At 41.9% G+C, this 27519-nt stretch overlaps 1 protein-coding gene across 1 annotated transcript in view; it reads left to right on the top strand.

The window, feature by feature from the left end:
• The first annotated feature begins 21329 nt into the window (after window positions 1–21329).
• Window positions 21330–27519, top strand: part of megf11 (multiple EGF-like-domains 11) — a 47934-nt gene continuing 41744 nt past the window's right edge. Inside the window, exons 1-2 of the mRNA XM_041938661.1 lie at window positions 21330–21405; window positions 25703–25795. Of these exons, the coding sequence (XP_041794595.1) occupies window positions 21345–21405; window positions 25703–25795 (154 nt within the window). The 5' untranslated portion in view covers window positions 21330–21344. The remainder of the gene's footprint in view (window positions 21406–25702; window positions 25796–27519) is intronic.

Genomic DNA, 27519 nt, shown 5'->3' with positions numbered 1-27519 from the left:
AGAAACGTCTGAGAATCAGAGCACGGAGCCTAAAAGCCTGTGAAAACTTTTTAAAAGCATGTTTTGATACAGCTGAGCAGCTCAGCAGTTTCAGCGTAGTCTTGTTGGGGCCAGCAGGGAGGTTTGAGTGGCCAAGGAGGTGTTGATTGGTGTGCTACAGTACATGACCACAGCCCGTCTGTACTGAGTGTACTGCTCTTAGATCCTGAGCGATAATAAATTAAGATGGTGTTACATTCCCTGTTGTGTCATGTTTTTCTTCTCAGTTGTCATATGTTTCTGGTAACATGTCTTTGCAAAATTCTGCAATGACACAATTTAATTGCAGGACAAGTTTGGTGCTATGCTATATTTTTTCTTGTTGTCAATAAATCCCATGAAAAGTCAGCAAATACTGCTCATCTCTGGAGTAAATGGTGCCTTTATTTGGAACTATTTTCAGCAGCGGATGAATACAAACATGGTGCCCTAGTGAGTATTTACAACAGGAGGACAGTGTATGTGGGATTGACTAAAAACAAACTAAAGTGCCAGCGATCATTGTAATGAAGCAGCAATAGTGTGGCTCGCTGATGTTTTTTTAATAGCTTTAGGACAACAATGGAGCTCTAAGCTACAGCAGGCTTTGATACACAGACTGTTTGTTGAGAAAAATATAGATTATCACCAGACTTATCAGGTAAAAGCACATTTTTTCAGGTGACACAATCATTTGGTAAAAAAGGGAACATTTGCCTTAAACCTGTCCTCCATACTCACCAGCCTCTGACCTCCCACTGAGAAACACACCTCTGTTAAATGTCACCGCAAGAAACCAGACTCACTGCCAGCTTTACAAATCCTCCATGTGGAAAATCAGAAAGGGAAATCTTGTCGGCCGTGGGAAGCGCCAGGCCTGCGAGGCGCGATCGTTGCTGATGCCTGAAATGTTGCTCAAATGCACAAGAAATGCTCAAATGCACAAAATGCAAAGACTTTACACTGGACACATAATGCCGTGACAGGCAGATGAGGATGTGTCAGTACAGGTGAATCTTCACCGACCATGAAAAATGAAGAAAAACTCTCCTGATCTGATGTGATCTTCTTTTTTTTTCTGGATCAGAGGAGAACTGAAGTGCTCACCCTTGCAGAAAAATATAGGACTTAATTATAATCATTATGCCATTCTGGGCAATTTACCCACTTTCACTTCATATAGGCTAATTTTGAATATTGAAACCATGCATGGCAAGCCGACAGAATTAGAAAAGAGGCTTTGTCTTTGGATTTGACAGCTTTCACAGGTTGCATACCTGTTAAAGTTGCCATAGGAACATTGTAGGATGATGTCTAAGGACAAGACCTTGTGTGTGTGTGTGTGTGTGTAGAGGTGCAGGTATTGATGGAGATGGGGAGGGGGGGTGTGCAGCATCAGCATCAGTGCCCATGACGTCACCAGAGTTTAAAGTGGGCCGCGCTTCACCCAGTGAAGTAGAGGAGAGAGAAGAGGGAGGAAGCAGCGGCGGTCCCCTCCTCGCAACACCTGCGTATCGAAACACGCCGGCGTGAACTCCAGAAACTACCTGCTCTCACCCACCTGCAATTTTTCACTTTCTCGCGCTGATTAAAAGATGGAAGACCGTGTGGCACCGCGGACCCGCCGATTTCTGTTCTGCTGAGGGCGATAACTTTAAGTCTCGAGTCTCCCTGAGGGTGAGTTCAAATGCTTTTTCCCGAAAAACGTACAAAAAAAACAAAGAGAGAGAGAGAGAGAGAGAGAGAGAGAGAGAGAGAGAGAAGGGCTTGATTGAATCGGCAGAGGATGCTAATGATGCTGCAGCAGGCGGGTCAACAACCATCGACAGTGTCCGTGGTGATAAACAGCTTTGCAGATGTTTGTCAGAGGAGATGAAATAGCTTTTCTTTCCTGTATTTTTGTTGGTGTTGTCGAAGCGGCCCACAGGAACTTGGGGCGCAGTCTTCTGGCATTTTGAAAGCTGCTGCCGCTGGCTGCTTGATGTGACAAATTGTGCTTTCTATTTAATTAGGCTATTGGCGAGTCTATCCCATGGAAATGCGCGTGCTGTGCCAAAGGAAAGGGCTGTATCATCCCGGAGAGTTTGATAACCCACTGCAGCCATGTAGTGTTTTTAATTGTTTTTGTTTTTTTTACATGCCTCGAAAGCTGCATGTTCTGTCAGAAAAAAAACTATTAGTTTGGTGATGCACAGATTTAAAAGCCAGCTGTAGTGCAGTGAACGCGAATAATGCAGAAGTGTTGGAGGATGCACAAGCAGTTGGCTTGACTTGCTTCAGTGTAAGTTTTCATCGGCGGCTGTAGAGCGGATCACCTGTCATTTCTTGGTTCCTAATAAAATGCTGCATTTGACATTAACATTGATTTAAGTGGCACTTAAGCACCTCCAATGTCGCGGTGTGTTTCTCAGTTTAAGACTGATTTCTCGGTGAGGATTTTAAGGTAGTTTGTTGTCCTTTCTAAGTCAAAGATGAGGAGTGAGCACAGCAGCTGATGAACGTTTTTATTCAGCCCGGAATGAACGTCAGATGCAGCGTGTTATGCCACGTTTGTGCCACTAGATGGCAACAGAGCGCAACCTAACGCAGCTGATTAAACTTGCATTAGTCTATTAGCCAATGAGCAGATCTGCACCGAGGTTTAATAATGGAATCATTACTGCTGTTGATTTCCTTTGTGGAAAAATAAACAGACCGAGAAGGCTTTTGTTAAATCAATGATTTTTATCAAATCGGTGGCAGGGGCTCACGCACACACACACACAAGCGTGCGCACACACACACACACACACACACTCGCACACACACTGTTATTTGAAACAATTGGGGCTCTACAGTAGACACTGTTGTTTTGCCCTGTTGGAACTGCAGAACTCACTCTCTGCATGGGTGCCCCGCATTATAGCAATTTTTCATAAAGTCATTTATCATAAATGTATCACGACACTACAGCAATACAGGTTTTGTTCTGACCTCGAGGCTGACACTCTGTGTAAACGAAGACCTTGTGAAAAAAAAAATCATGATATGCTTCCTCTTTGTTCCCTTTTGCTGACTTTAATTGTCTTTTGTTGGGGTGCGTATCAGTTTCACATGTACAGTCTTTAATCACTTCCCAAATGTAACATCCTGCATCCTTGTCCCCTCACAACCACACAAACACAGCACATCCTCACGGACAAATAAATAATTCACATCATGCAAACTCAATTTTATTTTAGTATTTCTCTTTGCCTTTATATTAAGAAGTTCGTCAAGGAGTTTGTTATTTTTAATCCACTGAAGGAACAGACAAAGCCAATTGTGATTTCGGATCATCATGGCCGAAATGTGGACTCACATCTCTCACATTTTTGCTTTCTGTCGTTTCTGGCTTCCATGTCACTGTAATTTAGTCTCAAACACGCTGACTTAATCCACATATTCATTTTTTATATTTTGTCCTGTGCAAACTATGCATATCTCTGAAATGTCAACCTTCCCTGAGCATAAATAACCACCTTTTTCTTCTTTGTGACAATGCATTTTTCAGCGAGCCCACTGGATTTAACTTGTATATTTGCCTTAGGAATTAGGATCATTTTCCTAGTCCTTCAGTTTATCTGAAAAATTCATAATCACCACATTTGGAGCTATATGGTCTATGTGGTCTTCTTTGGACAACATGTTCTGGTCAGTGAGTTCAGAAGTCATTTCACCCACTTATTCTGCTCATTTACTGTGTGCAGTAATGTGAAACATCCTGAACATAAATAACTGTAATATCATTTTTAAAACATAAATCTTTGTGTGCAGATCACTTATGTGGTCTAACAGTAATTGGTTTTTTATTGTACCCACATACAGCAGTTTCAGTCTGTCGGGGCTTGGAGGTGCCATAACATGTTCAGTGAGCTTCAAAGTTATTTTCCCCTCTCATCAGATGGCCGGTCATTAAAACTTGTGATGTGTAGGTTGTGATCCTCCAGCGTTAGGGTTGGCCCGAGCTGTTATTTCATACAACTTTTTTCCAGCGATGAGAGGTCGGGCTGCCAGAAAACAAATTGATACTCAGTTCAGCTTCAGTGGCTTCAGCTCTCTGAAGAGCCAAGGACGACGTTCGCCACAGAGACGCCGTGAATTCAGACGGTATTTAATGAGAAGTGAGCAGACACATCTTTGTCTCATTTTCTGAGCCCTTCCAAAGCAGTGGATCCCTCAAGGGCACATAAGTGGCTTGTGCATTTGGTAGTTTTTTTGTTGTTGTTGTGTGCACTTGACAGTCTAGTAAACCCTTTCAACTAGAAATCCTGATGTTTGGCTCACTCAATATGTTTAATTAGTGCTGATTAATGAAAGCGTGTGGCTGCAGAAGGCTGACAGCTTTCTCTCCTCGCAAGGACATGTTCTATTGGCAAACGGGGAGAAATGGCTTTTAATGCCAGGATTTTGATTTTAGTAGTAATAACAATTCACAATGTAGGTTAGAAACAATAAAAGAACATATTAGATTAGTGTGAAAGCACAATTTACGTTTGTGTTTTGATTCAGGGCATGCTAATTCATTCTTTGATTATTCAATACATGCAATTAACACTTGATTAGCTGCTGGTTTGGACCCAAGTTCAATAATTTCTTAATTATATGTGAATTCAAAGCTGTGGAACACTCACCAGCACATATGTTGAGTCTCCAGCAGCATATCGGCATGTGCTGTACGTGCAGTGCGCTGTAGCATAATGAATGTGTCGGGTCCAGGTCACATGGGTGAATCAGAACAGTCAGTTTCGCGTTATAAACTTGACACACAGGACTACATGTGAGCACCTCAGTATACTGTAATATTTTCAGGCAGAGTTTCCTTGAGACTCTGTTGCTTTGAACACTGTTCTCTGTCAAGGCCTTTCAAAAGTAAGAGCTCCAATGACCTTTATTCTGCAAATTAAGCTGTTTTTGCTTTGCGCTGACTGATAGATCTTATTATTTCAGCAAAAGTGCATTGAGCATTGAGCAAATACCCTAGAGCCATAGCAACTACATTAACAAAAGTTAATGAAATGTATGGAGCCAGGACCTGGACTTTGTTACTTTTGAAAGCTGTGGCATTTACATTTTGCACGTCTGTGGAGAGTGAATGAAAACACAACATACACCCACGTCTTATCTCTTACTTGTCTGTGTAAACATATTTATGCTGCAGCCTATGCTGCATTATTTGGCTGCAAAACACAGACACAGGCTTGTTTAAGTCCGTTTGTCATGCATTTCCTTTTCTTGTGAGTGTGCATTATGAAGAAAAGTCCTGGCCGTACATGTTTTGCATCACAACAATGCTAATAAGTGCAAAGTGATGCTAAATTTTTAAGGCCGCAAGATTTTGCTCCTAAAACAGCATAGCTAGCTGGCATTGAAAAATAAGGAGAAATCTGCAATTTAGATTTAGCTTCAATTCTATGTTAGCTGTCCCAAAGGTCTCACAGTGTCTGCATCTGATTATGCTTGCATGCATTTAATTAATAATTCGACAATGCACAGCACTGACGTCGGTCAGCCGATGCTCTGCAGGGGAATAGATTTCCTGAGCCTGATATCCAGCCACAGCCTCTTAGCGAGGAGCAGAAACGATGAGCTCAGGCAGATTTCAGATACAGGGGCTCCAGCGTGGGGCTGCGATAATCCCCCCTCCCTCAGGTGCAAGCGCTCCTGGGGAGGAACTCCACGGACTACAGCTCACCGTCGATGCTTGGCCGCGCTCTGATTAATGCACTCATCAGTTCTTTTCTTGTTTGTTTTAATGACAAGCATGTCCCTTGTGGGAATCTTGTGACTTTTTGCAAATACTGCTGATGCATCTGCTTACACCTGCCACTTTTTTTTCTGTCTTCTCTTGTGCAAGGGCTGCTGCCATAAAGCATGAGTCTTTTGACATGACTAGGCTGTCAGTTACAGTGAGGGGAACCACACGACACATTTTCCACCGGAGCTACAGGAAATACATGAGCCGAGGAAATGAGCAGTGATAAGATCCCAGCGTGTTGGGATGTGTTGTGCTTTGTTGATAAGGCTATTATTCATCATTATGCCTAAGACAGCAAAAATCCTCCTTCCATCTCAGGCATATGCTTGTTAAGCATGGTTTACTCACTCTTTCACATTTGCAGTTGAGTTGTACTGGCTTTTAATACTGGTTACTGTGGAGTTTTAAAATGGTTTCATCACTTATTTAGATTGTAGAGAAACCAAAGATATTCAACGAGCATTTTAAATTTTGGCTAATCTTTTCTTTTCGGAGCTGAGGTTGTTGAATGGATGTAGAGAATTGAAATATGGTCCTCTCTGAAACATGCTGAAATGTAATATTTAATGGTAATTTGACAGCATCAGAAAGGTAATGAGAGGCACTACGAGCATTTTAAAATATGGAGAAAATCAGTTCAAATGGATGTGATTCATTTTCTAAAAAGTGTCAAGAAATGTTATGTAGAGGATGACTCCCTGACTCTGATCAAAGGATGAGGCCATTTTGAACACAGAAACACACACACAAAAAACCCATCACTCAAACAGTGCAGCATCCTGCAGTGTGAACTCTTGCGTGGGTCCTAAGAACTTTGCAGATTGTTTCCTTATCACACAGCATAATCAGAAATGACATGTGCTAAATAAAAGAGAAATCCAGTGTGCGAGCCTTGGAATGAAGCTGAATTTAGAAGAGCTGGAACGAGTTTAGCACTCGTCCTAGAAAAATATGTAATTAACATGAATCATTGACCTGAGCGTGAACTCTTGAGGCCGCGGGATCGTTACGTAGGTGTTTGGGAGTGCCACAGTCAGTCCAGTATGCATCAGTAAGGTGGCTGACACGGTAATTATTATTCACATTTCATAATACACAGTAATTCTGCAACATGATCGATGATGGATGATCATCGTCCTGACAAATGCAGACAGGGGAAGAGTTGTGGTCACGCCACATTTGGCTGCCTATATGTGATTGATGATTAAAGTGGGCAAATGATTCACTGTGCTCAACTGTCCATTAATAGTGTGATGCCTATTAGAGTGTTATGCCTTGCCTGTGGCACCTTTCAGGGAGGGACCTCATCGTAGTATTTTCTCTCTCTGTGTATGTGTGTGCGTTTACGTGTACAAATAATAATCACAGTGCAGATTTTGGAGGAAGTGAATTTTGATTCAGAAACAGAGATGCTCACTTGCACACACTCCGATCCACTGATAAATTAGGTGGATGCCTGACATTTAACATGTTAGTGCCACATCTCAGCCACATGCTGGGCTGCTCCTGTTTAATAAATGTTGTAGATGCGTCTCCTCTCAGCCTTTCCCATCATTCCGAGCAAGCAAACTTTGGCCCATTCCCAGAGTCCTAGTGATGGATCTTTGTGCTATCAGTGAGGCGCTTTGAGCCCTATAACATAAAGCCCCTGCGCTTATTCAGCACCCGCGTACCTCGCTTGTGATCAATGGCCAGCAGTCAGGACAGTGAATGGAGCACAGATTGAACCACATCTGGGATTTGGATGCTGAATAACTGCCCACTCAACAGGGGCGACTCATGAATAATACACACAGCCATCCGAGTGTCCCATCTCCTTTGGCCCCTCACGGGCGATGCTTTCGCACTCAGACCTGTCCAGAGAGCAGGAGGTCAGGGCACAAATACCTGGCACCCCCTGCACCAGCGTCAGACACCCGCCTGACAGAATAATGGAACAGACGCTGAGATGGAAACAAGCAGTGTTGTGAGTGTGTTGAGGAGGTGTAGCAAAATTTACAGCAATGATCAGTGTGGTTAGGTTTCCCTAGATTTTTGGAGTATTTTTATATGCAGCACAAGGTGGTGTAGATTGATATGACAGAGAGATCTGCAACACACACACACACACACACACACACACACACACACACACACTTGCTTGCATAGTTATAATATATATATGATGACATTTGATGATATTTATTCTGTCGTGATGTATGACACAATTATATGCTAGTATTACACACTAGAGAGAAACAGAGAAACAGGATGACTTTAAACTATAAGAACCTCTAATTGAGCAGATGATTTATATCAAACACATTTCAGCGCTTTGTTTCTCCAGCCCAGTGGATGTATTGTTTCCTAATGACTGTACAAACAAATTCCTAATACCTTTGACTGGATTTACGAGTATTTTGGGTCCTCGCTATCAGTTATATTTCAGCTTCATTTGAGTCTGTCACATCAGTGATGAAAATAGACATCTTCTTCGTGTATTCATCAGCAGGCTGAGCAGAGACACAAGCACTTCCCTCTTTTGTTCGGTTCTTTTTTTTTTTAATCCATTCAGTCTAAGTAGCAGTATTTTGCACAAGTGGATTCAAGGACATTTAAAAGGTCATGGTGGCAAAAATTGGGCACACATCTTTAATGCAAATCCGGCTGATGGAGCTCTCATTTCACCAAATTGAGATCACCTGGTTGCGTGATGGGCAGGCTTAACATGCTGCAGAAGCATATTTCAGATTTAATAATCATGATGATAAGTCATTCCTCTTTCAGTCATTGACTAGTGATCCAGAAGGTTAATGTGCTACACCAGCAGTGGGAGTAAACCATTGATCTAGAGAGGGACGTGGGAGATGTAGCTTTTAGTTGAAAAAGTAAGAGTTAATATTTCATATTAATTAATGTAATGTAATGTAAGAAATCCCACTGAAATATACACAGATTTTCTTCTGAGTAATCGCACAGTGTCTTGAATTTCTGTGAATTAGCAGTGGAGTTTGGCCTGCACTTGACTGTTACCATATTAAACTACAATACACCAGTTGTGGAAAGTATTATGTGCATTTACTCAAGTACTGTGCCTAAGTATAATTTTGAGGTACTTGTGGTTCAGTGCTACTTCATAATTCTACAGTAATATTGTATTTTCTACAGCACAACATTTATCTGGCAGCTGCAAGCTACTTGTTACCTTTCAGATTAAAATTTTACATGAAACATGTAATGACATGTGATGACGTTATGAAGTATAACACATAAAACTGGTGGTTTCAACATTAATGACTGTGAGCCTTTATGAAAAAAATATCTGTATCTGCTTTTGAATCCACGTTATAGTTCAGATGTCTATGAGTTGGCGGAAACATATCCCCTGAAACTCAGATTTACAACAGTAAAATACTGCTCACACACTGACAATGTTTGCATGCACAAAATATTAGAGTTTTTGTCCTTACATGGCTGATAAAGATAAATATTCCGCTAATATGCCTGTTTACATTGAGCTATGCATACTCCAATCAACGAACAAAGCCTCCTGCTTTCATTTGTTCAACCACCTTCTCGACAAAGTCAACCTTTGCACATGAACACCTGTTGATGTCAAAGTCTTTCATAGTATTTAAAAGTTGCTGTGTTTCTCCTTCGTGCATGCATCTAGCCTTGCAAACCTGACTCTAAACAGGTGAGAGGCTGTGTGTAAAAATCCCAAAAGAGACAAATATTCTGAATGTGCTGTATACACACAAAGCCTGAATAATATTGGCAGTATCCCACGTTTTAATCAGAAAATGCTGCATTTGGAATAAGGCCCAATTTCGGAATATCCTAATAGAACATGCTGTCAGCACGAGCAGTAACAAATTCTTAATATTGTCATTTTCTGAATAATAGTGGAATAGTGTATATACAGTATATTATATATTATGTATTATATTATAATATAATAGTGTGCTTGTAAACGTAGCCAGTGATCCCTCAGCATTAACAGTCTAATAATGTCATATTCAGTAATATATCAGTCACACAGGCAGTTTTACTGCAGAACCAGTACCTTCACTTTGAGGGCAATTTCCTGATATACTTACATACTTTTACACAGGACTTTTACTTGTAATGGTGTGCTTTAACATTAATCTATTGGTGCTTTTATATAGGTAAAGGATCTGAGTGCATCTTCCACCACAGCAGCACATGCTGTGATCAGTATACAGTTGTATGTTTTTTTTTTCTCGAAGTATAAGACTAATGTGAACTTCTGTACAAAAAAAAAAAAATCAACCCTCAGATCTCAAAGGACTGCCTGCACAAAAAGCAAGGTGCACCCAGGCGCACTGGCTTTTCTCTTCCTCGCTCCCCCTGTCTGCTTCACACACCGCTTACCCTGCGACATTTGGGACGAGTTTCTCACTGCTTGGCTTCTCACATCTTGGACACTGACACAAAATAAATGAAGACACAAAGAAGACACAAGGTTCAGAGTTGGAAGGGGTTGGTGGCTGAGGTGTGAAACTATTGGGGTGTAAAATTGCCCTGGCAGTCGTGCTGTTGTTTCAGCATTTCATGGCGAGCTGCTCAGCTAGCATCCCTACTTGCCCGCTCAGTGCCTTCTTCCCTCCATCTTTTTTTTCATTTGTTTTTCTGTCCACACCACACCTCTGCTTGAGTTCAACCCTGCCTCTGTAGAGGCTGTAACTTTATAAAACACAGCAATGACCATCTCAGCTGCTTAGTATGCATGGTTGTGCTTACTTGACCAGAGCAGCAGAGTAATGAGTAGTTCAGTTTTCTTCTCTTGGTGGGAGAGAGCAGAAGGTTCAAGGGGCTAATATTCACACATTAATTTGTCCTAAGATGTCCAACTGTTCTCCAGCAGCTCTCATTACTTGCAATCAGTCACAGGGTGGCTAATTGTCTGCGTGGGGAAGAAGAGCCTTACTGGTGTTCCGAGGAGCCCGACTGCTGCTGCCTCCTGGAGGCAGCAGGAGGCCTGAGCCAGGCCGTGGAGAGAGGACAGACGTAGCGCAGAGGGCATAGCAACACATTTGGTCGTCATTGTGATGCCTGGGGTTAGTTATTAGAAGCATGGGGTGAAACATCGTGACTATTCTAAGCAGCAGGCAGAGCTATCTGACATCAGGCACATTGTTATTTTGGTTCATTAAGTGGTGTTGTTTCACTAATTAGTTTTCTTACGGAAAATGTAGGCCTAAAGCTGGTAATTGGTGACATGTTTATGACTGTAGATTCTGTTCCTGTTGTGTGGATGAGAACCCAAAACCAATTAATTACAAAAAAATCTGATAATGTTTGACAGGAGAAAAGCCATAAGAAAAATGAGGGCGAAGTTGCTATATGCTCAATTCTATTATCTATATTTGATGATCATGTTTACTCACATTACTTTCAGATTTTCTGCTCTTTCTTTGAACCGTTTCTGAACAGATGGCTCGACCGGCTCTGCTGCTCCTCTCCCTTGTGTGTCTGATTCTACATTCATAAAGCTAACGTTAGACTAGATTAGTTCCTCTGATGTCCATGAAGCAATTTCTCATTATTGCCTGTGGTTGAGAGTGGGCAGACTCCTGCCTGGGAGCACACAGGACAGCGTTTGCCTGCTCTGACAGGCTGCAGAAAGTCTTTGTGCCCAGACTGAAAGGAATAAAAGTATGAGGAGAGCTTCCCTCCAATGGGCTGTGTCTGGTGTTGGCCTGCCCTGCGGTAAGGCAAGGTTATTCAGATGAAAGATGGTGTTGAGATTAGTGAGCCCTGCCTGAGCGCGTGGACGTCCAGCATGCCGCACTGCGTGATTTATGAGAGTCGTGATATCACCGGTCGCCACATGAATAAACCATGTGGCCAGAATTAAGCTCCTGTTAAACGACGCACAGCATTTTCCCAGGTGCCTCAACCTCCAAGTGGAAATCACAGTCATGAAAGTTGTCTTGATGCTGTTGTGTTACGGCCGTTTCTTGAGCCTGCGTGTTGATGGCCGAGTGCAGCAGCTGAAGTCTTCTTGGAGGTTTTCCTAACCTCTGACGATTCCCACAACTTTACCAGTGCTGTCATCTGAAGGTTGGATGGTTCTAAGTTCATTAATGGTTGGAGAGTGACTTGAGACACATCAAACAGTATCGAAATGCAACGCATCCAAGTTGAGAAGATCTGAATGCTGAACACAGCAGAACGTAACTCCACTTTATAACATAATATAATATATTAATATAATTTCCATCTCATATTTTCCAACCCTGATTCCATAAAAGTTGGGCCGCTGTGATAAAAACAGAGTGCAGTCATTTGCAAATGAATGGTTTACAGCAGTTTTACAAAGTGTTCCTGAGCCCATGTAGTAACATCCTTTATACAGTCATGTGTTCACAAAGTGGAGCCTTTCCAGGATGCTCCTGTCATACCTAATCATGGCACTGTCAGCTGTCACCAATCAACCTGTTCACCAGTGGAATGATCCAAACAGGTGTTTTTGGAGCGTTCCACAACTTCTCCAGTCTTTTGTTGCTCCTGTCCCAACTTGTTTGAAACATGTTGCTGCTTTAAATTCAGAATAAGCAGATATTTACAAAAATCAGTGTGGTTAATGAGGTAAAACATTAAATGTATTGTCTTTGTACTGTTTTCAGCTGAGTATGTATTGAGTATATGTCAAAAAGGACTGGCAAATTATCACATTCTGTTTTATTTTTTTATTTTTTACAAAGCCTCACAGCTTTTCTGGAACTGGGGCTGTATTCAATATGGTACTAGCTTGTTAAATTCAAATTTTAGTTTTCTTAAAGTGCCCTTTATAAAACACACTAGGGCTACAAGTAATAGTTATTTTCATTATGGATTCATCTGCTGATTCTGCAGTTCATGAAAAGTCTGAAATTGCCCATCACAGTTTCCCAAAACCCAAGGTGAGATCTTCACATTGCCTGTTTTGTCTGAGATATTCAGTTTACATTGATATAAAGCACAGAAGCATTTGACCAATGACTTCAGTGATTCATTGTTTTATCAAAATGGCTGCCATATAATTGTCTGTCAATTGATTGTTTCACCTGTAAAACATACAGCATTTTGTTGGTATGACAGATACTTGTGATCAGCATCTCTACTAGATTTATAGACGTAAATAAATCTTCTTAAATAAACCTTCTGGGACTCATTTGAAGACATTAATCAGGTTGATTTGAATATATTATATTCAGTGATAAGACTGATTGTATGAATGTACATGCAGTCAGAGTTATAATATTTGGTGCACATCAGCAATACTCAAGATTAAGTCTTCAAATAAAACAACTGTTTTTGTAGATTTACTATTCTTTAATGCAATACATCATGAGAGAGAGAGAGAGAGAGAGTACTCCTGGGAAACTGAAAACCGCATACTTATGAATGTCTTGCATGCTAATAATATGAATATTTCACTTCTGTCTGCTGTCCTTCTTAACCACCTTCAGTCTCTGCTGAGAAAATCATATGTTAAAGCCTGGAGCGAAAGCAGGATGGAAATAATGTGAACTCCCTGTCCTCTGTCTTCACGAACAAGTTGAACTACTAAAGTCCATAACCATAACTAAGCAGTATTATAGTCACAGAGTGTCCAGTCTGAGATTGAGAGATTGTGAAGTTAATCCTTAGCTGGATCATGTCAGGCTGGCTTTCCTAATCATTCAAGTGTAATAAAAAGTAAAGTACCCAGGAGTGCATTTTTACTGAGATCAGGTATAAGACATTGCTGCCTTGGCTGCACTTCATGCTGTCAGCATTACTGAAATTCCCATAAATGCGGCAACAAACACCCTCTTGGGCTTTATGACTTCAATACACTTGATCCCAATTCACGTGTTTGGTCTGTTTAAAGTGACGTATATATAGAGAGGAATAAAGCAAGAAATCAAGAGAAACTAAGAAAAATCACTAAATATATTCCTTGCCACCATAAAGGTTAGAATAGACTAACTTAATGTTTAATGGATTTTTTAAAGCACAGTCTGTCATGGAAGAAGTGTTTAGATCCTTTATTAAAATACCACAATGTAAAATACTGTTAGAAGTAAAAGTCCTGCACTTTTTCAAGTGTACTCAAGTACAGAAGACCACCAGCAAAAAGTATTTAAAGTACTTTAAAAGTACTCCTTGAGCAAACTGGTCCCGTTCTGAGTGATGTGATGTACTATTATTATTATCATTTATAATGTTACATATTATATTATCTGAGTATTAACATCGACACATAAAGCAATACTTTAACACTGTAGCTAGTTAAAGTCAAGCTTTTAACAATAAACTGTTGGATAGTTAAATGTACTGGAGGGCAAAATCCTTTTCTCTTATGTGAGTGTAGGAATAAACTTGCAGAGAATTAAATAAGTCTAGTACTTTCCGCTACTCAGCACAGTTGAAACATATAAGGAGCTTGTAAAATACAGTATTTGTGGTCAGTAGCAGCAGGATTTAGTTTTGTTCTGTTTTATTGCTCCATTGGTCAGAAACCAGAACATCCCTCTGCATGTCATTGTCCTCTCCTCCTGGCCTCTAACACTCAGGTATGAGGCTGAAGCCAGGGGAAGCAGTGTCTATGATGCACCACACCATGGCCTCTCTAATGAGGCCTGACTCTTAATGACTCACAGCCCCCAGCAGCAGACAGGGATGGCCAGCGGTGGGGCTTATCGCATTGACACTCTGTGCTGCTGGTTACACCTGTAACCTTTAGATCACTCCAAATTAGGCTGCTCCGGGAATCCTTCAGCAGTGATTACAAAACAGATTGAGTGGCCAGAAGAATTCTCATAAAAATTGCATATGAGCCCTCCACTTGAATTCAGAGGAGGGATAATAGGCTGATTGCGCGAAGACATGTTACACACAGAAGCCCACAACTGATCAGGCATTCTCTCTGCTGCTGCAGACAAGATTGCAATGCCAAGCAATGTTTCCGTTCACTGGTTTCCATTATGTAGATGTAAATTAACACAAGCAGGACAAAACTGAGCGTCGTGATAAATGAGCTCATAGAGCACCGACAGGAGTCTGAGAAGCAGCTGGGATCTATAGGTGGGAGGTGAGGTTCTGACTCGTGCCAGTCAGTCATGCCTGCTGAGCATCATTCATGGAAGAGTGCAGGTGCTGGTCAGCCAGGGGACAGGGTGGTTAATTGCATTGCACTTTAATAAGTCACACATTGAAGACACATGGCTTTAATCATGTGGACGTCCCTGCTGAGGGGCAGTACTGGGGACATAGTTGTCTCTGGCTCATTAATGTCAATGTTTCCATCGGACACCTGAGGTTCAGATTCGTTCATTCAACATTCAGAAGTCCTTATCCTGACATACACCTTGACGCTATACCCTGCCTTTTATACTCTGCTTGTGTCTCCATCAATAGCCTAAAAGATGTTGCTATTTCAGCAGTTTGTCAGCAGGATCAGATGCAGCAGCGCAGCGATAGAGAGGGGTTCTTAGTCTCAGTAATCAAAGTGGTGAAGAACAGGAGAGAAATTCATTTAGGGGGAATAAGGTCTCTGGAGAAAATTTTGTTTGGAGTAAAGTGAACACGTTTGATGTCAAAACAGACACAAAGTGTTTTTGTGGATGTCGGCAGACGCGGTTAAGAGGCGTACAGGAGAGCCCCAAATGATAAGCGTCGTATTGATCCGACGTGTCTGCCTTATGCAGTGCTCTTTGTTCACACTTGCTGCATGCAGAATCAACAATGAACAGGAGTTCTCTTGGACCCAGTGTACCACTATTAAAAGTGTATGACTTTTAGTCTTTTCTTAAGCATTCAAAATGTTAAAATCCAAGCGAAAGGACATGGAAGGGATTTGCTCAAGCATGAGAAAATATCAGAGTTTCTTGTCCTTGACATTCAGATTTTTAAAGTCACCGGCCAGCTCTTCTGACACGTGCTGTGCTGCACACAAACATCTCAGCGGAGGTAGATTTTGAAGAGATGTAACAGGGTGAGATTGCCCATGAAATCTCTGCGTGATAACACGGCACAATAGTGACGACACGGACAGAAAATTAGATTTCAGATCAGAATTTGCAGCTGCTGTCTTTTGCGTTTTGATGATGTTGGACAATGAGAGCGTGTGCCGCTCGCATGGAGCTCGCACGTTTGAAAAATAAATGTAGCGTGCAAAATAATTCCTGTTCGCTGCAAAAAAAAAAGTAAAGAAAAAAAAGCCCAAAATGGTTCATGCTTTCGGCAAATCTAAAGGGTCCTAAATTAAATGAAGTGCTTTGTTGCATCCTTTAGAAGTTAATTAGAAGTTAATTAGAAAACTATCCGGTAATCCAAATGGTAATATTATTGTACTGATAAATATGTGCTTGTTATAGTTAAAGTGTGGTGTACAGTATTTGTTAGCCAGCTGTATGATGGTGCCTCTGTAGAAAGGTTGATTTAAATTCAGTCCTGATTACCAAACAGAGATCTTTTAAAGATCTTTGTACAATCGACATAATGAGTCTTCCTTAAATATATCTTCAGTTGTAGGTCTCGGTTTCCACCCAGCGCGGTCTTAGCAGCTGTTGTAATGCAAAAGAAAAATGCTGAATTATTTATTTTGGCAGGAACAAAAACAGCCATATTATTATGTTGCCCTTGTGTTTAAATCTTAATTCAGAATTCACAGCAAATGAAGGGCAGAAGAATCTCAACCCTGCCCTCTGACCTTCCAGAGGAATCATTAAGAGCAGTGTAGTTAGAGAGATGACAAACACGCCATTGGTCCATTCATGCCTGCATTATCATTGCAATAACCCTTGTACAGGCTTTGCTAATGAGCACAGATAACGTGGTCTTGCCACATTGTGGACATCCCACTTGTTATGTTTCAAGTGTGAGCAGAGTTCATTGTATCAGGCCCTCTTGAGTTAATGCAGGCTTTTATTCCTGTGGGCAACTTTGTGTGTCTGTGGGCACCAGGTAGGAGGGACGGCAGAAAATGGAATGAAAACTGTGTGGTCAGATGTGGAGGCTGCACAGAGAAAATTGGCCTTTCAAGAGCCGGTTTTGTGAACTATACCCCTGTTGAGATTCTTGATCCCATAAGAAATTTATGAGTTTGTGTGTGCGCATGTGTGTGAGAGGAAGCATGTGTCTTCTGTGTGTCATCATAAGCTCATTATTTTTCTTCTCTCCCACAGATCCGCGACTTGTCACCACCTCTCCCAGTAAGTGTGTGTGTGTCTGGGCACAGCGGCACTTCTGTCACTTTGTGCCTCCACAGTCCCTTCAGCAACCACAAAACACACCCGGAGACCACAGGCTGCAAGATTAGGTGAGCTTAAGGTCACATGCCTCTCGCTGCTTGCTCCGGCTATCATGCCAGAATTCATTCAGGATAAGCCTAATTTTATCAACTCTCGGCTTCCTGGTGCACGCTTGTGACTGAGGACTTGTGGGGTTTGAGACATGATGACAAGTTATGAGGTATTTCATTTTTCCAGAGCCATTCAGAGGAATGACGGAGGGTGGTGGTCTAATCACAGGAACAATAAAGGCTTTCTAGTCAATCAAGCAGGGTCCCTGCGTATTTAACAGGACCGTTGCAGAGGAGGGCCTGAATATGACATCAGCTGTAGCCCTATAAGATGTGTGCATCTTGATTAATCATCCTGTTAAGGAAATGAACATGACTTTAACCTCTGCCTGTTCAGACGAACTGCTACTTAGAGGAAGTGGACGTCTGATTGATTTTCTTTCGCATGTGAGTGAACTACATGTGACTATCAATGCAGAAGATTAGCTGAACATGTGAATGCCTGTGTTATTGGACGCGGTCACTCAGAAATATTGAACACATGCCCTGCAACACGCCGAAGCACATGCAGGGCACACACAACATCATGTGTGCATGGAAACACACTATCACATATACATATGATCTGAACATATGTGAAGATAAACGCGTCAGTTCCCTTATTTATTTTCATGTTTATTGTTTATAATATAACGATGTGTGTGTTTTCTATTCTCAAAAGGCCTTATCATGTTCAGAGTCCCGAGACACATCATTACCATACATAAGATGTAGTTATGTTACTGCTTGTGACATCCAGGCATTAACCTGAAGTATGAAATATGCTGTGTGTCAGTCATCTGTGTGTCGTTCATACATTATCTTCGGTAGGGATTTTCTAAGGTAAGACCTGCACATGTGGTAAATCCATCACTGTCATGCCTGTTGATCATATGCGCTCTTCCTCCGCCTTTACGTCTAATGAAATAACCCGCTGGTCTAAACAAATCAGCATCTCTGTCACTGTCGCAGGGAGGTTTCGTCTCTGCAGCCGCTCACTGGGCAGAGCAAATGCGCTTTTTGAAGGTCTTACTGAAGGAGAAAAGCACAGGAGGAAATGTTAAAGGAGCGTGGGCGTGTGTTTTAACGATCCGAGCTCGACAACTGCTTTAAAGGAATAGTCCGACATTTTGGGAAAAGCACTGATTTGCTTTTTTGGCGAGAGTTAGAGGAGAGGCTTGAAGGTGAAACCACAGCCAGGAGACGGTTTAGCTTGTTGTGAAGACTTGGTGGTAACAGATGTTAACCAGATGTAACAACATCCACTCAGTGTACAAGTAACCTACTGCTAACCGTGCGTTCAGACACAAAGCAAAGAAGGTGTGCAAATGACATCATTTGTGTGAATTTGACTGCTGAGTCGTTTGGGTAATCTGTGTTTGTTCGTCCCAAACATTCAATATAATGACTATGCTGGCATTAGCTGTAAGATAGCTAGTAACGAATGCACTAACCGTTTGTTTAGGTACAGCTTCACCAGGAACTCTTTAATTTGATCCTCTTGCGACTTTTCATTCCCTTTGTATGCAGTTGCTCTGCCTCTAAAATTCACCTTGATTGTGACTGAAAACACTGTAAAGCTCACATAGTAACCTAAAAGCCCAGCTATTTTTAAGCTCTGCACATAATCCTTATTACAGCCACAACTTGTCCGTTTTACACTGTTTTTGTGACATGAGCTATAGTTAGCTTTAGAGGTGTTGGTAGGTGGATTTTGCTACATAGCTTGTTTCCAGCTTTTATGCTAAGCTTAGCTAACTGGCTACTGGACTACACAGACATGAGAGTTTCATGTTATTCTTGGCAAGATGTTCAAACTTTTAAACAAGTATGTGCTTGTGTTTTGACAATCCTATTTCAAAAACTACTTCAAAGGTGATTAAATTACTGGAGAAGTACCACTCAGTAGAAAGAGGCTAATATGAAAGCTGATCCCACTGACAGCCAAAGCATGACCTCCTACCTTTCTTCCCTGTCACCCTCTCAGACTGCAGAATGGGGTCATGTGTTGGCCTGCCAGCCCTGCTGCTTGTTCTGGGCTTGACCGCCAAAGTCTGGAGTCTGAACCCGGACGACCCCAATGTCTGCAGCCACTGGGAGAGGTGAGCATTATCCTCTTGTGTTTACCACAGCACACTGAATGTTAGATTTGAAAGACAGTCTGGTGTGGTGTAGCAGCACCAGCTCCAAGGACCGACATTGTCGATCCTGGAACTTTTTTAATGTATCTGCTACACGCACTCCTAAAGTTCCAGATCTATTCTCAAAGTCCATACAGCAGTATCGATCATACACAGCTCAAGTCGCCAGGCTCCAAGAGATGGGAGGAGCTGCAGCTTCAAATGAAATACGCAGGGAAATTGATCAGTGTACTCTCATCCCAATCAATCACGACAGCCATAGAGCCTGAATAATTATTAGTTGTGCTGGGCAGTGTCACTTATGAGAAATAAGCAGGAATAATTTCTGTCCTCAATGCAAAGGGGAGGAAAGAAAGCTGTGAAGATATATTATCTGGATTATTGCCTGACCGAGGTGAGGGTACTTAGGGATCGTAGGTCCACCTCGTTGGCATCGAAATGAATTCCTTAAGTGAGGTGTGTTCATGGCTGTGAGGTCTCCAATATCCTCAAACTGTCTCTGGCTGCATATTTCACTAACATGAATCAACTAAAAGCTCCTTTCAAGTCCTGTCTTTGGATATCAAAGTTATTGTATCACTTTCATTAGCACCGTGTGCATTGACAGGACCTGTGTGCTGTTGTTGTTTTCTGTTTCTTCAAACATCTCCAAGGAGCAAGAAAATCCATGTCCCCAGCAGCATCTTTCACTGAAGGAAGATGTATTCAGATCATTTTCTTATTAAGTAAAAGTACCAGTACAGCAGTGTAAAAATACCCCGTAACAAGTAAAGGTCCTGCATCTAAAATGTTGCAAAATGTATCATCAGCAAAACGTTTTTAGAGTAAAATTATTTACTCAACAGAAAACCGGCTCCTGTGACCGAGGTATGATTATGAGTTATATTATTACACTGATGTGTCAGCAGCATTTTGCTGTTGGCCTAGATGGTTGAGGTTGAGCTAGTTTCAACTTAACAGTTTATAGTTTAGTCCAGTGGATCCCAACCCAGGGACCGGGCCCCCTCCAGTGGGTCACAAGATAAATCTGAGAGTTCTTGAGGTGATTAATGGGGTCAGAAAGAAGAAAAAACAAAGTCTGTTCCAAAACATGTATATATATCTTTAAGCATTTTCTATATTCTTTGCTTGTTTTGTGAAATACTGGACACCTTTGTTGTCTATGTACTTTCTTCTTTGGGCTACTGAAGTGGAACGAGAAGTTTAGAGGGGAAAGGTCTCCTTGGTTGAACAGCTAACAACTCATAGACATCTGCAACATGACAAGGGGCCCAAATGAAACATTGCTTTTTTCTAAGAGGTCGCAAGCCACAATGTGTGGAAATCTCTGATTTAATATTAGTTGTATTTTACAAGCTCAACGTGTTCTTTTGAATGCAAAATCTTTAGTTTAAAAAGTAACTTGTAATTATAACTATCAAATAAATGCAGTTGAGTAAAATTAGTTTAACTGTACTAAGTGCGGTACTAAGTACGGTCTACCGCATGTGTCTTCACATTTCTGTCTCGTAGCTACGCTGTGACTGTCCAGGAGTCCTACGCTCACCCATTTGACCAGATATACTACACTAGGTGCACAGACATCCTCAACTGGTTTAAATGCACGAGGCACAGGTAAGTTTGGAGGAGTCTCCTTAATTGTCCCCATATTTCTTTCATTGGTACTCGCCCTTTACTGTCCCCCAAAAGCAGAGCCAAGTATATGAGGGCCACAGTAAATGTCCTTGTTAATGTGGCGGACAGTGAAGTGCCAGAGCCGGGATGCCTCTGACTGTAATCACCTTACAGTAAATGTTTTAATTATTCCATTAAGGTTTATAGTGGGCATCCAGCTCAATAAGTACACAACGTTGCCTAACAAATACTGACTTTTATGTTGCGTTTTACACAAAATTCCTCTGGATTTTGATTCTCTTTCCCCGCTGAACTTCAAAAACTTGTCGGTCACAAATCAGCAAAATCATGGTAAAGCTTACTTTCACCGTCTATATCTATATCCTGCCCTTCAGAAAGGGTAACTCTTTACATCACGTCTCTGTGTTTCTGTTTTTCCAGGATCAGCTATAAGACAGCTTACCGGCGGGGAGTGAGGACCATGTATAGGCGCCGCTCGCAGTGTTGCCCCGGCTACTTTGAAAGCGGTGACCTGTGTGTTCGTGAGTATGCTTTATTTAACTCCTGGCTGACATTTCAGGCTGCGTCTGCTAGACGTTTAGAGAAAAAGAGGAAATATTGGGATTGATCGTTACTGTGGGTGGCTCGCCTGCCCGCCTCTGTCACCCCCACTCCAGTTTATCACAAACACCCAATAACACGCCACCTCTCCCGCCTCTGTTCACACGCCACCATCCGTGTGAATTTACTCAGTTTAAGATGATTGAGCATGATTTAACATGAAGGCACAGCATTTTACAGCATACACCGCTCTCTGCTTTCCTCTTCCAGCAAGAGTAATTTAATCAAAGTTGTATAACAATGAGAAAAATTAACGAGCCAAGAGGGCCTTGGTTACAGACAGAGTAGGTAGAACACCCGCCATAAAACCACACCGGAATTCAATGACATAAAAAGACCAGAAGCTGTTAAATAAGCAATATGCTGATAACAATCCCTCACTGTCATTTTAGTAGCTTCATTAATGGTCATTGATTTCTATTTTTATTCACGCACATCAAACTGAATATTTTTGCATGTTGGCCAAATAAAGACAGAACATATAGCTTCTGAGAGTTACATTTTTTTGATGCTCTCGCCTTACCTAATGTTTTATTCCCTTTAAATAAGATTAGAATCACACTTTAATATTTTCCTAGATCTTTTGCAACATGAGGGAGTGAATGATACAGTGACTGCAGCCATGCGGGTATGCTCTTTGACCAGAGTTGAGCTTGTCCTTGTCTAGGCTCGACTAGCCTCGGGGCAGCAGAGCACCGGGAAGCCAGCCAGCCAAGAATAAGAGCCGGTGTGATTATCTCGGGGTCTTGAGGAGGGAGGCGCAGATTGATCAATAATGTATTCATTAACCATTTGACTGTCAGTGGAGCTATTTGTTCATTAACAGTCTTTTCGGGGTGTTAACTAGGTGATTCTGCAAACTGTGGAGGTGCATCTCATATCGGGCCTTGGCTTTGTATGAACAATAGGTTTTGTTTTGATATTATGTCAGGCTGTGCACGGGAAAAGCTGCCCTCCCCTTTAACCCTCTTTCAGGTGACGCAGGGAGGCTCAGTTGATAGGGGCCGAGAGGGCAGTTGTGCTTTCTGCTGCCGTTGCAAACTGTTCCACCCCTTTTAATCCTAGCACTCTCACTCCCAGGATTAAGAGATTTGTATTCCCCGAGCTGCTTTGCATGCAGTGACAAAAGGGGGCATTATAGAGTAAATCGACCCTAAATTAACTCAAGTAGTCTATTTCAGGACACTTTGTTGTATTGTTAGTTTACTGTGGATTTCTGTCATTAAGTCAAAAAATGCTGCAAGAGCGTTTGCCTTTTAATCCTGCCTGTGCGTTGTTGTTGTTTTTGTTTTGTTTTGTTATGGCACCACATCAGCTTTACATTAGCTTCAATGAGAGACGGCTAAATGAATCTGGGGATGCGAAGACCTTGAATGAGCCAAAATTATCACACAAACACACAGAAGGAGAATACTTCTGACGCTGAATCAACAGCATTATCTTTAAGGATGTTTTTTCGCTGTTTGTTCTTGTGTTTCATCGTCTCTTTTGGAAGTGATTGTTTCATTTTCTCAAAGCTCTCCACAATAAGTTGAACTTTGATCTGCCTCTCTTTAATTAGTGCTTGAAGTTCCCGACTAGTGGTCGTTATTAATTCTGTGACCTTTGATCTATCATAAGTCATTACCTTAATCTGTAACTAGCCCATGTAGAGGATGTGAGGAACTAATTTCCCTCCTATTAAGCATGATTATTACAGTTGTGCATGAGGAAGCGAGGGGAACTCACTAATGACAACAGCTCCTAATATCTTCAGAGGCTGACAGGCTCTGCAGGGCTATGAGTCCCTCTTTTTGCAGAGCATTTAGGCCAGATGACTCCTGCATGACTCTTGCCTGTCCAGTGGCGCAGTATGATTCTAAAAATGACTTTGGCGGCGGAATTAGTTGGGTCTTCATAAAGTTTCAGGCAGAAATACGCTCGCACATTTCACATTTGGGTTTTGATGATCGGGAAGATGATGAGATTTTTCACCAGAAAGGAATTCGGTGCCTTTGATTTCATTTTGGCTTTGTTGCATTTTTTAATGCTTCAAAGACACAGTTTTAAAATAAATCATCGCTGTACTAGACAGAGGCATGTGGAAGGAGCTTTGGAGGGAGTTGTTTGATATGTTCTGTAGGCATATCTCTTAGAGCGATTTATCCATCAGCTACATCACAATGTTCCACTTTTTTTTTTTTTACTTCACTTTCGCTACCAGTGTTCTACAAAACTACTACTATTACAGAAGTCATAAACAAACAGAATTGTACTGGGAGGTCTTTTTTTCCTGCCTGCAGCAGAGCTCTCCAAGCACAGGGACAATAACACAGTTAGAGTAGAGACTATACAGATGTATTTTATCAGACATTTTAAAAGACTGTAGTTCGACTGGGCACGAATATTAAATTTATTAACACTGCATGACAATCACCAATTAGCTCCATTGTTCCCTGTTCTGATAACACCTCTGCATAATGAGTTAGATTAGCCTTTTATCTAGATGAAAGACTCAATTTTCCAACAGATTCCTTAGACATGAGTTAAGCAGAGTGATTCATGAATTTCAATTAAAATGAAAGACCTACCTCCTACTTTATTATGCCATCCCTTCCGTACACCGGTTCAGATCTCAGGAGAAGGGAGCGCTTTATCCTTTCTCCCATATTCAAAACTTCATTTCCATATTTCTTTTTTTTTTTTTCTAAAGGATGTGACACATTTGCATTTCCCTGTTCTAGCTGATCAGGATTTGCTGATTGAAAGTAAACGAAATCAACCCATCGTGGTGACATTGAATTCGTCTCCTCTTCTGTTTGAATACTCTGCATACGGTGGGCTCATTGATTACATGATGTAGTCAACCTCACACCTTCGTCAGCACAAATGTTGAAGCCCCCTTTTCTTTTTTGCTGGCTTACTGTAATTAGGCAGTTTTTCTGCCAGAGTACTGATGCTCAGAAATCTGCCCTAAATTATCTTTCAATCTCTGGTTTACCATTTCTGCCTTTAGAGCATTTCTGCGATTAGCACCGGCTCGTGGGTGTTTGGCATTCACTCCTCTTTCTCCTCTCCCGCTGCACCTCTCCCGCAGGCAGGGGATCCTAATCGAAGCCTGATTGAGTGATAATCTATAGTAGCACTGTTCAGGCCTGCATCCAGCTCTCTGCTGACCTCTCTGCCTGCAGGATGAGTGGCATACTGTTGCACGCAGCGCTGCAAAATTGCTCCAGGGCTTATGTTGTTTTACAAAAAAAAAAAGTCCACAGATGCTGCCCTGCTGCCCTTTTACGCGTTTGATCATAAAACACGAAAAAAAGAAGAAAAAAAAAGCAGATCTTGGATGAAGTGCAGGATGAGGTCTGATCAGTTAATGCAATGGTCTGTCTGTTCTGCTGTCCTTGGATTGTGTATCATCCCTCCACAGGCCGTGTTAGTGGACTGCTGATTCCCATCAGGCGGGATTTCTCTCTCTTCGTATTTGCCTGACTGTCTCGTTCCTCAGATAAGAGCCTGTCTGTCTTAACCCTGCTGGCCATATGACCTTGGCTGCCACAGACTTTTTCATGCTAAATGCTTATTTTTGTGATACTTTTCTTTTTTGGCTTCGCACACACAGAAAAAATGGCAATGTGGCAAAAAAAAAAACTCCATGTAGGTCACTTTATTATCCAGCTGAAGCAAACCTCCAGCTCTCGTGAACATGCTCCCAGGCATACTGATGCCGACCCAATCAATCGGGTGCTGTGTTGTTCAATATGAATGATCAAGAAAACTGCACACTTAGTAAACACTGTGGTGCCTGGGCCTGCTACATTAAAGCATCACTATGTGACAAAGCACTGGCTGATCAAATTAGAAGGGATTTACAGCTTGTTCCTTCATGGCCCAGCCTGCTGATAACATCCCATTGTGGAAAGTTTAGCTATGTGATAAATAGAGATGCTGAGAGTCAATCTCCTAAAAAAAATCATTTAGACCACTGTCAAGTTGTGGAGATGGATGTTGAATATGAGTGCCACGGCTAAGATTTAGTCCCTTGATGGTATTAGGGAGATATTGAGTGCTCAATTTTATGGGCCATTTTCTTTCAGCTGTTATCTTGGTGCTTTTCATTGTGCTGTTTATTGGTGGTTTAATGATGTTTTACAATCTGCTTGTGTGTGCGTTGTGCGTATGTGTGTGCTAACTCAATTATACACTGTGCTGATGAGGGAACGTCTCTGTGTGTCTCAGCTTTGTGTACAGAGGAGTGTGTCCACGGCCGCTGTGTGTCTCCCGATACATGCCAGTGTGAGCCTGGATGGGGCGGACTGGACTGCTCTAGTGGTGAGTCCACTTTACTCTTAAACCAGCATTTAATCACTTTGACTCATTTATTCCTAAATGGCTTTCACAGCCAGTTAGTCCATAAGAATTTACTGTGAATCCTGCAACTGTTTTGCCTCAATGTGCGTCTATCTCAAAGCTGCTCAGCTTTGTATCCTCTCTTCTTAGCAAACACAGCCAATGGAACAGGTAAGTCACAATGAATTCATTTTCATTTGCTGGAAGTGGAAGTGATTTGCTTGATGAATATAGCGGATGGATGGATGGTTGCATCCCCCCTGTGTCTACCGAGCTCTCTGTTATGGTCTTAATCATGATTAGACTGGTGCCTATGACTTGTTCAGTGGAGTGATGAATCAATGCCAAGCTGAAACAAACCACTGTGCTGGCCTTTCTGTTCACTGGGGTTTCCTCACAGATCCCACAGTTGGAAATCAGGAGGAATGGGAGGGTAGAGTGAGGCATATCCATCCTGCGATCGGCTAAAAGCTGGAGGGTCACTGAGGCCACACAGGAGGAAAGAATCTATTTACTCCCTTTTTTGATATTTATGTCAGCAGAGAAATAGTGAATGTGCATACAGGAGGCTCTTATTCCCTGATAGCAATGACCTAGTCAACATTTCTGACCCCAGATTCTTAACTTCAGCTGCCTGCTCCCTGTAGCATTTGACTGTTACTCCCTATTGCATATTTAGGAATGAGTAATGGGAGCTAAAATCATATCAGTAGTGTTACTGTATAGATCTATGAGTTTTCATTAGCAAGAGAGCCATTCCCTGATTAGCAACTGTGTGTAAATCAGCTGCTCTCGCTGCAGCGCCGGCCCATTGGTGGTGGATTCATGGGCATAAATGACAAGCCTGAGCTGTTTGCTGCTGCTCACTCCTACAGGCTGGTGAGGGTCCAACTGGGAGGATGTGAGGTTCAGGGCCCCCAGGGATTCTTGTCCCACTCTTGGTTGGTTAGGAGTGCAGCCGTGCGTGCCTTCCAGCCTGCAGGTGCTGGGCTAATCCACCTTATTAAAACAGACTTGATGATTGAGACAGAGGCATTATTCATAACTTTAGATTTCCATACCAGGCATGATTCCAGGCTTTTTCATTTATGAGCTTTCATCTGTAGAAATGAGGAATGCGTGCCAATTTTTAAATTAAATCTGCCCTCTTTTTCCTTCGTGTAAATGGTTCAGCATGTTTTTTTTTTTTCTTTCACTGTAAATTTTGCTTTCACCCAGCTCAGATAGGTGATGTGAGCTTTAGCAGTCTTCGCATAAGTGGATGATCAAATTGTGGCTCAAATGGGCTGAAAAGCACAGGTAAAATCTATTCATGTCCAACACAATCAACGTCATTGGTTTAGCTGCTGTTTATTTTACAGGTATTTTGTTTGAGTTGAGGTATTTGTGCTCGCATGAAAGCAAATTCCCTGACGCTATAGCTGGTGAGAGGGCAGAATGAGCCGGTCACATGATGAAGGATGTGTGAATGTGATAAAAAGTGTGTCGCCCAGGCTTGGAGATGAAGAGCTGCCGTGGGATGCTGAGCGGCCTAAAGCTGAAGTGACAGCCTTTCAGCCAGTGATCTGGAGCTGGATCAAAGGCTTGGACCTCGTTTCTGGAGCAGCACCCACCAGGAAGCAGTTTTGTATATGGGTCAGGTGGTGAAAATAAAGAGTCGGACTGTTTGTGGCCAGAAAAGAGAAGGCGATAAGGTGGGAGAGATT

This window comes from Chelmon rostratus, chromosome 6, assembly GCF_017976325.1.
Source record: "Chelmon rostratus isolate fCheRos1 chromosome 6, fCheRos1.pri, whole genome shotgun sequence".
NCBI classification, from domain to species: Eukaryota; Metazoa; Chordata; class Actinopteri; order Chaetodontiformes; family Chaetodontidae; genus Chelmon; species Chelmon rostratus.
This window is presented reverse-complemented; position numbering and strand designations above follow the sequence as displayed.